The sequence below is a fragment of the Andrographis paniculata genome, unplaced genomic scaffold (genome assembly GCF_009805555.1).
Source record: "Andrographis paniculata isolate CXL003 unplaced genomic scaffold, ASM980555v1 Contig72END, whole genome shotgun sequence".
Lineage (NCBI taxonomy): Eukaryota > Viridiplantae > Streptophyta > Magnoliopsida > Lamiales > Acanthaceae > Andrographis > Andrographis paniculata.
In genome coordinates this window covers 28,258-39,232 of record NW_026137609.1, presented here as the reverse complement: position 1 = coordinate 39,232, position 10,975 = coordinate 28,258, and the positions used below count along the sequence as shown (strand labels likewise).

The window sequence follows — 10,975 nt, the reverse complement described above, 5'->3', positions numbered from 1 at the left end:
TTTGTAGGTAAAGCTTATGTGGAGACGAGGGAGTGGCCGGATGATCGGACGACCGTAGGGAGTATTTCGTCCCTTTCTTTTTACATTTATGCATTTAATTTAATTTAGCATTATGCATATAGGAATAGATTTATTTTTACGTCAGTCCCGGGACATGCATGCATTAATTTTGTTTCTATATTTTATACTAACTTATTTTTAAGTGTTTTTAATTTGTAGGTAAAGCTTATGTGGAGACGAGGGAGTGGCCGGATGATCGCACGACCGTAGGGAGTATTTCGTCCCTTTCTTTTTACATTTATGCATTTAATTTAATTTAGCATTATGCATATAGAAATAGATTTATTTTTACGTCAGTCCCGGGACATGAATGCATTAATTTTGTTTCTATATTTTATACTAACTTATTTTTAAGTGTTTTTAATTTGTAGGTAAAGCTTATATGGAGACGAGGGAGTGGCCGGATGATCGGACGACCGTAGGGAGTAATTCGTCCCTTTCCTCTTACATTTATGCATTTAATTTAATTTAGCATTATGCATATAGAAATAGATTTATTTTTACATCCGTCCCGGGACATGCATGCATTAATTTTGTTTCTATATTTTATACTAACTTATTGTTAAGTGTTTTTAATTTGTAGGTAAAGCTTATGTGGAGACGAGGGAGTGGCCGGATGATCGGACGACCGTAGGGAGTAATTCGTCCCTTTCCTCTTACATTTATGCATTTAATTTAATTTAGCATTATGCATATAGAAATAGATTTATTTTTACGTCCGTCCCGGGACATGCATGTATTAATTTTATTTCTATATTTTATACTAACTTATTTTTAAGTGTTTTTAATTTGTAGGTAAAGCTTATGTGGAGACGAGGGAGTGGCCGAATGATCGGACGACCGTAGGGAGTAATTCGTCCCTTTCTTTTTACATTTATGCATTTAATTTAATTTAGCATTATGCATATAGAAATAGATTTATTTTTACGTCAGTCCCGGGACATGCATGCATTAATTTTGTTTCTATATTTTATACTAACTTATTTTTAAGTGTTTTTAATTTGTAGGAAAAGCTTATCTGGAGACGAGGGGATCCGCAAAGATCATTCGATCTCGATTTCAAATCCAAGGTAAGTGATTTTAATATTATTTTATGGTTTCCTATACATATATATACTAATATCTATTTTAAATATTTTTAGATGCATACGAGAGGGAGTGGCCGGATGATCGGACGACCGGATACATCATAGGGAGTTATTCGTCCCCTTCTTTTTACATTTATGCATTTAATTTATTTTAGCATTATGCATATAGAAATAGATTTTTTTTAAGTCCCGGGACATGCATGCATTAATTTTTTTTCTATATTTTATACTAACTTTTTTTTTTAGTGTTTTTAGTTTGTAGGTAAAGCTTGTGGGGAGATTAGAGGAAGCGCAAAGATCTTTCGATCTCGATTTCAAAACCAAGGTAAGTGATTTTAATGTAATTTTGTTGTTTCTTATGTATATATATACTAATATCTATTTTAAATCTTTTTAGATGCATACGGGAGGGAGTGGCCGGATGATCGGACGACCGAATACATCATAGGGAGTAATTCGTCCCCTTCTTTTTACATTTATGCATTTAATTTATTTTAGCATTATACATATAGAAATAGATTTATTTATAAGTCCTGGGACATGCATGCATTAATTTTGTTTTTATATTTTATACTAACTTATTTTTTTAGTGTTCTTAGTTTGTAGGTAAAGCTTATGGGAAGATTAGAGGAAGCGCAAATATCCTTCGATCTCGATTTCAAATCCAAGGTAAGTGATTTTAATATTATTTTGTTGTTTCCTATGCATATATATACTAATATCCATTTTAAATCTTTTTAGATGCATACGAGAAGAAGTGGCCGGACGATAGGACGACCGAATACACCATAGGGAGTAATTCGTCCCCTTCTTTTTACATTTATGCATTTAATTTATTTTAGCATTATGCATATAGAAATAGATTTATTTTTAAGTCCCGGGACATGCATGCATTAATTTTGTTTCTATATTTTATACTAACTTATTTTTTTTAGTGTTTTTAGTTTGTAGGTAAAGCTTATGGGGAGATTAGAGGAAGCGCAAAGATCCTTCGATCTCGATTTGAAATCTAAGGTAAGTGATTTTAATATTAGTTTATGGTTTCCTAAACATATATATACTAATATTATTTTTAAATCTTTTTAGATGCATACGAGAGGGAGTGGCCTGATGATCGGACGACCGAATACATCATAGGGAGTAATTTGTCCCCTTCTTTTTATATTTATGCATTTAATTTATTTTAGCATTATGCATCTAGAAATAGATTTATTTTTAAGTCCCGGGACATGCATGCATTAATTTTGTTTTTATATTTTTTACTAACTTATTCTTTTAGTGTTCTTAGTTTGTAGGTAAAGCTTATGGGGAGATTAGAGGAAGCACAAAGATCCTTCGATCTTGATTTCAAATCCAAGGTAAGTGATTTTAATATTATTTTATTGTTTCCTATGCATATATATACTAATATCTATTTTAAATCTTTTTAGATGCATACGAGAGGGAGTGGCCGGATGATCGGATGACCGAATACATCATAGGGAGTAATTCGTCCCCTTCGTTTTACATTTATGCATTTAATTTATTTTACCATTATGCATATAGAAATAGATGTATTTTTAAGTCCCGGGACATGCATGCATTAATTTTGTTTCTTTATTTTATACTAACTTATTTTTTTAGTGTTTTTAGTTTGTAGGTAAAGCTTATGCGGAGATTCAAGGAAGCGCAAGGAAACTTCGATCTCGATTTCAAATCCAAGGTAAATGATTTTAATATTATTTTTTTGTTTCCTATGCATATATATATACTAATATCTATTTTAAATCTTTTTAGATGCATACGAGAGGGACTAGCCGGATGATCGGACGACCGAATACACCATAGGGAGTAATTCGTCCCCTTCTTTTTACATTTATGCATTTAATTTATTTTAGCATTATGCATATAGAAATAGATTTATTTTTAAGTCCCGGGACATGCATGCATTAATTTTGTTTCTATATTTTATACTAACTTATTTTTTTAGTGTTCTTAGTTTGTAGGTAAAGCTTATGGGGAGATTAGAGAAAGCGCAAAGATCTTTCGATTTCGATTTCAAATCCAAGGTAAGTGATTTTTATATTATTTTGTTGTTTCCTATGCATATATATACTAATATCTATTTTAAATCCTTTTAGATGTATACGAGAGAGAGTGGCTGGATGATCGGACGACCGAATACATCATAGGGAGTAATTTGTCCCCTTCTTTTTACATTTATGCATTTAATTTATTTTTAAGTCACGGGACAGGCATGATTTAATTTTGTTTCTATATTTTATACTAACTTTTTTTAGTGTTTTTAGTTTGTAGGTAAAGCTTATGGGGAGATTCGAGAAAGCGGAAAGATCTTTCAATCTCGATTTCAAATCCAAGGTAAGTGATTTTAATATTATTATGTTGTTTCCTATGAATATATACTAATATCTATTTTAAATCTTTTTAGATGCATACGAGAGGGAGTGGCCGGATGATCGGATGACCGAATACATCATAGGGAGTAATTCGTCCCCTTATTTTTACATTTATGCATTTAATTTATTTTACCATTATGCATATAAAAATAGATTTATTTTTAAGTCCCGGGACATGCATGCATTAATTTTGTTTCTATATTTTATACTAACTTATTTTTTTAGTGTTTTTAGTTTGTAGGTAAAGCTTATGGGGAGATTCGAGGAAGCGCCAAGATCGTTCGATCTCGATTTCAAATCCAAGGTAAGTGATTTTAATATTATTTTGTTGTTTCCTATGCATATATATACTAATATCTATTTTAAATCTTTTTAGATACATACGAGAGGGAGTGGCCGGATGATCGGACGACCGAATACATCATAGGGAGTAATTCGTCCCCTTCTTTTTACATTTATGCATTTAATTTATTTTTAAGTCCCGGGACATGCATGCATTAATTTTGTTTCTATATTTTATACTAACTTATTTTTTTAGTGTTTTTAGTTTGTAGGTAAAGCTTATGGGGAGATTCGAGGAAGCGGAAAGATTCTTCGATCTCGATTTCAAATCCAAGGTAAGTGATTTTAATATTATTTTATTGTTTCCTATGCATATATATACTAATATTTATTTTAAATCTTTTTAGATGCATACGAGACGGAGTGGCCGGATGATCGGACGACCGAATACATAATATGGAGTATTTCGTTCTTTTTCTTTTACATTTATGTTTTGCATTTATTATAGCATCTTGCATATAGTAATAGAATCATATTTACGTCCCGGGACTTGCATGCATTAATTTTTTTTAAAATTTTTAATTATCAAATAACATATTTTTTTCCTAATTATATCAATTTAGACTAATATAACTTATTTTCTAATAAAAAAAATACAAAACTTAATTAAAACTTAATATTTAAAATGTGGGCTGGCCTGGCCCGGTATAATTTGAAACCGGGCCATGCCTTGTTTTGGGTTTTCAAGCCCAATCCAAAATCAGGCCGGTCCTTTCGGGCTTGAATTTTAAAACAACCCGAGAGAAACCAAAAAAATATTACTCTTTCCCTAGCAAAAAATGCACTGATTTTTTGCGTGTCGGAATGAGTAATATCAGCCTGAAATTGCCACACTTTTTTTACTAAATATGATGTCAACTTTCTCAAATTATGGAAGCAACATACCTTAAAATTTGAATCCACCGATATGCTGAAGCCTTTTCCTTTATATCCGTTGATATGTTGAAGTCTTTTCCAACAATCCATTTGTATCGAATTGCAATGGTGCTGCACTAGAGAAGCCATTTCCCAATGCTTCCACATATACCTACTGGAAGTAAGAGATTAAGTAAAAAAATAAAAATCATGATTACACTGGTCTTTTATATAACTGTTATTATGAAATTTCCAAAGCATTATTATTACAAAATACAGTTTATCAAATTCTTTAAACTAAGACTATTTAATACCAACTCACAAACAATCTATTCATATCATCTTTAATGTGCCAACATAGCATAATTCATGGGAAAGAAACAAATGCCCGTTAGAAAATTATTAAGCACAACATTACAACTATTTTGATCGTTATAAATAAAATTTGACCCCTCTGCCTTACGAAAATATGTTCAACAATTAGTGGACAACAAATTAATATTCACACATATACATACACATGAATACTGGAATTTTAAAATTGTAATTATATTGCAAGCCTATATAGGTAGTGCTCATATTCAACTAGAATGTTGCTACTTGTAGTACAAATGGCAACTGTTCTTGTGGCTTTTATGTTCAAATCAATGATCAAAAACTGTCAACCGCTCTGTAAATATGGGCTCAACTGTATATAATAATTATTATAATAACATATACAAATTAAGATAGGTATTACCTTATACATAAGATATGTGTGTCCTTTATAAATTTTTCATTCATTCTACGTAAACACTCAACAAATTCACTATTTAATAGTACTCAAACTAGGACACACGTGAGTATTCTGTTAGTAATAACTCGTAAGCAATTCCTTACAAGAAAATTCAATAAATAATTCTATAAGTAAATTACTCATGACATCAATCACGAAATTTCATCCTTGACTAATTTGCACACATAATTATAGTTATTTTACAATTTCTTACTAAACTATGCACAATAACTTGACTATGTTTCTAACTTTCTATAAACTAATGGATATATAGGATCAAGCAAAAACCGTGGCATGATAAATTGACATTTTAAGGTGCAGAAATTTGAAAAAATTACACCACATGAAGTGAAAGAATCGACCTTTGATGCAATTAACTATATATTTCAACTTTATAAAAATGTAGTGCACCTAGTAAAACATAAATTTATCAATCGAAAATAAATGCTATCTTCTTCATTTAACATGATGGAAATTACAAAACCGAAGCATATTTGATGCCTACATGTAGATTTCCAAGTTGCAAATGGTGAATGATTAGAATACGATAGACACCATATTAGCACATTGCAATAGCTTAATCCACTAAAGTTTTAAGAATCTCATTATTATATAAACTTCATTCAATCTACTTTCTTGCTTAGGAACATAATCTTATATTATATATCTCAAATGGGGGTAGAAAATAAAAATTTCACAAAAAAAAAAGTTAAAATACTTACAATTACATCCATAAAAGGAATAAAATAGAATTGATGGCATATGATGTACTTCTGACTTCAAATTTTCTATCGGTATCTGCACCCATACAAGATTAAACAAACATGATTCAGTAGTTAGTAACTGTAATGAATGTCATGAGATCATATCATTTATACGAGGGGTTGAAGTGGAAGAGAAATCAACTAAACTCGCCAAAACGGTTCAAACCGCCAGTTACGGTTTGTCAAAATATCAAATCGAAACCGAACCTTCCAAATAACGGTTTTGGTTACGGTTTGACGGTTTCGATTACGATTTATAAACCGCCGGTTTCAATTTAAAAACCGTCGATTACAGTTTGAACCGCCGGTTTATATATATTCATTTTTAATATTTTCCTTTTTTATTTTCTATTTTTCTAAATTTGAATTTAATTTAAAATTTATTAAGTTTGATATCAATTTTATTCAGATATATTTATTATTTATTTATTATGTAAAAATCATATATATAAATAAATAATTAAATTATTACATTATAAAAATAATTAAAATAATAAATATAGTAAATAATTAAATTAAATTTTAAATAAAAAAAGAACATAAAAATAAATGTAAAAATATTGATATGATAAAAAATTACAAAACTTAAATATATATAATAGTATTATTTTTTTAATATTATTAATAACTATTGATATTTATTAAGATTAATATTATTTTTATATTTAGAAAAGTTTAATAATATATATATATAAAAAATTAATCATAATTATAATATCATTATTATTAATATACACAATTTACCCTAAATTCCTAATCAATAATACATTTACACATACTATATCATCATCGACAGCAGACGGCAGCCGCGCCAACAGGTTTTCCTTTTCTTTTCTTTTCGGTCTTCCTGTTCCCTCCTCCCTCTTTCCTCTTTTTTTTCTTCTTCTTTGCCTAGCCTCCCTGTGAGTGGTGAGAGATTTTTTTAAAAAAAAATAATATAAACCGCGGGTTCAAACCGTTACGATTTGGAAAATTCACAAACCGAAACCGAACCGTGGGATGACAATTTCGGTTCGGTTTGTGCCGGATTTCGATTTGAACCGTAACCGTCGGTTCAAAAATCGGCAAACCGAAGGTTCGAAACCGAATGGGCAAGTCTAAAATCAACCTTATTCCATTCTAAATCAAAAAAGATCTCTGGACATATATTAGTGATAATTAACCATGAATTGGTCTAACAAATTTACAAAACAATATCTATCATGCAGAAATTTCGTAAATTTAATTAAAATTCCACATTGTTAGGTATATGGCAGTAATCTCTAAATAAAAGAACCACGAAGAATAAAATAAATTTTAAACAAACCTTTCGACGAAACTTAACAAAGCAAGTTGAAATATTAAAATTGCAACACCTGATTGTGAATAATAGCTTAAATCAATTGGCACTTAGAGAACATAGAATTTCACTTCCTTCGTACATAATTTAAACAATATTTTACAGAGCAACACATTATTCACAAATCCCTATATACTACTTTCATAATAGGTATGCAATATGTGTTTCTTAAAAAGTTCACTACCAGCGGACTAATGTTTCAAAATATATGTTTTCATGAATTCAAACATCAAGTATAACTTTCATCATAAATAGGCCGTTTGAAATAAACCACTAAAACATTGGTCTTTGCATGAAAATAACAAACAAAGTGGCATGAAACGATATTTCTAGAAGTTCCCTAACAAACATATCATATTATCCTTCTTATGCATGCATCTGCATTATCAACGTCAAGAGGCTAAACAACAGCAAACATTTGAAGAGTAACGGAAATTAACCAACTTCACCAACAGTTAAGACTCATGACTACTCACTTGAACTATTAGTAGTACTACTATAGCTCTTTCTTTATTATAAATTGTAAGCATGGCAAAGAGATTAAGGAAACTTCACCTTCTTCTTCGGTAGATGCCATAAGCAATAGTAGCAGCTGAAGTGATGCTCAATATAATAACCACAATCCAGGTGGCATCTTTTTTTTATTTAACTTTAACTGTATCAAGTCCACTTGGTGGGTTGTGGCTATCAAATAAGGCCACACTTGATTTGCCAATAGTAGTACCCATTTGGCCCCTGATTTAATTAATAATGCATATAATTTGTAAGATAAGAAGGGGAGGAGAAGAGAACATATATATTCAGAGAGAATTGCTAAACCTCCAAAGCTTCTCAACGATTTCACCCTTTAGGATATGTTCCTCAACTAATTCAAGAACATCCTTAGCCGTGATGTATCCACACCTGCGTGATTAGAGTAAAAAAAAATAGTTATTTATGATCAATCCTCGCAGAATAACATACCACAAATGTATGTTTCTATAATTACAGACCATGAACACATATTATGGTGCATCAAATATCTAACATAAATCCATCAAAACTTATACATATATACTGTAATTAAAATTAAGCGAAATATTCTCTGCAGAAGGATAATAAAATATAGCAAGCCATAAAATCTTGGTCTCACCAATTGGCAATTGCAATCAATCTTTTCCTCAAAATTAAGACCGGAAATAATCACATTGCCTACAAAGCTTCTTGTTTCCTCGTATGTGTGAATAGTCAATCCCCTAAAGATGAAAGATCTATGCAACTCAAATTCAAGCAAAAACACAAATTCAAAGTTCTATTGAATCAGTCACGATTACTCCAAGAATATGAATCCAATTTCACTCACACAAATGTTGCCAATTCAACATCATATTTAGAAACGTATTTGAAATCTTTGGGAGCAAAAATTGAAATAAAACAATCTTGCTCAAGATGTCCATTGTCAAGATTGTTTTCCATAGAAATGCAAGAAGAATTGGTGCACATAAGGCACAGCCAACAGCATATACCTTAGACCAGGAACAGTGAGTCGCCTTGGAACTGTTAATGGCAAGTGCATTAGAGAACATAGCTTCAAAAATGAAAACAATGGCCGATGTGCTTCCGTATCTTCCTCATTCCATCTCCACAGATTCTTGTCTCCGTCATATTGCCACATTAGTAGCGCACATCCACTGCAGCAACGAAGCATGTGACTGCGCATTACTCTCGGTTTCAACCTCAAGCAATGAGCTAAACATGGACTCATCCTCTTGATTTCCCATGGAAAACAGACTTCCTACAACTGGAAGCAATGGAGTAAACGCATCCAATTTCAGCCTTTGGGTATGGGTCCTCAACAGTTCATTAGCAGCAACGACAAAGGCATATACTACATAAATCGATACAAAAGCAATAGCAGCCCACACAGTCACTTTACCAACAAACAAGATTAATGAAAGGGCCGTAAGTGTAAAGATGAAAAACAAAATATCCCTTACAAAACACTTGTTATCAATCTGGACGTCCTGTTGCGCAACACAAAGTGAAACAGCCCCAACAACGATGCAAGTAACAAAGACTGCTCCTCCGAGCACACTGTTGAGCCCAACCTCCCCGGCTCCAGTCCCTACAAAAGCCGCAAAACTAGCAAATACATCAGGAGCACCAAGCAGAGTGACTCCAGCAACAGTTGGAGGGAGAGAGCTTCAACAGACTGGAAAGCTTCTCCAAAGAAATACAGAAATAATCGGCTGCCTGCCGTATTGCCTAATAGATAGAACAATGCAGCAAGCCAGACACCAAATACCAAAAAAGTCCATCCACTCTCATGGCAGTCACAATAGTAGAACTTAAGGTATTCCAAAAATCCTTGTGATTTACACTGACTGAGGGCGTGATTTCAAGAGCTCACAGCTACTATTGTATCCCTTGTGATCATAACAAAGTATAGAGTCTTCCACATCCATGGAATTAGAATCGGATGAATTTAGATTAATTGAAAACTGAGGGCTAAGCTCCATTATTTCCCTTCTAATACCTGAAAACCCCTTATCTAAACTTGGAGCATAGAAGAACAATAATTGATTTCATGCCTGTTGAAAATGCCACTTTATAGGATATAAACTATCGTCAATCTAGTTTAAGTTCATCTATGTCGCAAAGTCTAATCTTATGTGTACGAGGAACAACAAAGTAATGAAGAAAATGGTTTGAAGAAACACAAAAAGAGGCCGCATATTCAAGGAAGGTATAATCCAATGTCGATATGTAGAAACAAGAGTAAAGCACAATTGAAGTGATGACTACGAATCCCACCTGTGAGTAATAGGATGTAAGAGTCTCCGCGTGCCGATAGAAATTTGATGGTTTCCGCAACTTTCTCTAAGCACTCCTTGCTCTAACAACAAAAATTTAATGAACGCAAACGATGAGATAGTTTGCTTTCTTAAGTGACTATTCAGCTATTTACAATTCCATCTGATGAAAAATTCTAAGGACATCGTTCATACGAAGTGACATCACATACCCTTTTATCATAGCACTCAAACAAAAAATATCGGGCTCGACTCCATCATCAACCATTTGCTTGAACAGGCACCTTATTGTCTCAATATACATTCGGTTAATATAGTTGTTCGTCCTGCGGCTCAGAAATGCTGCAAACAATATGTTATAGGTACGAATCGACGGCCGGCAATCTAAATTCCGGGAAGCACGCATATGCTTGTATATATTCACAGCCCTAACAAGCTTCCTATCCTCAATGAAGTAATATATCATGGTATTGAAAAGAGGCTCAGAGCCCAGGTTAGGGATAGCTAGAACCTGATTGACGATATCGTCCATTTCCTTGTACATTTTGGCCGCACCGAGCTTTT

General features: G+C 32.3%; 1 protein-coding gene across 1 annotated transcript in view; it reads right to left on the bottom strand.

Annotated features, from left to right (window-relative positions):
• Positions 1 to 6,972: 6,972 nt before the first annotated feature.
• LOC127265354 (uncharacterized) overlaps positions 6,973 to 10,975 on the bottom strand; it is a 31,581-nt gene continuing 27,578 nt past the window's right edge. The window contains exons 2-6 of the mRNA XM_051295115.1: positions 9,596 to 9,723; positions 9,125 to 9,289; positions 8,439 to 8,522; positions 8,175 to 8,354; positions 6,973 to 7,180 (exon numbers count right to left, since the gene is read on the bottom strand). Coding sequence (XP_051151072.1) covers positions 8,261 to 8,354; positions 8,439 to 8,522; positions 9,125 to 9,273 — 327 coding nt within the window. The 5' untranslated portion in view covers positions 9,274 to 9,289; positions 9,596 to 9,723 and the 3' untranslated portion in view covers positions 6,973 to 7,180; positions 8,175 to 8,260. The remainder of the gene's footprint in view (positions 7,181 to 8,174; positions 8,355 to 8,438; positions 8,523 to 9,124; positions 9,290 to 9,595; positions 9,724 to 10,975) is intronic.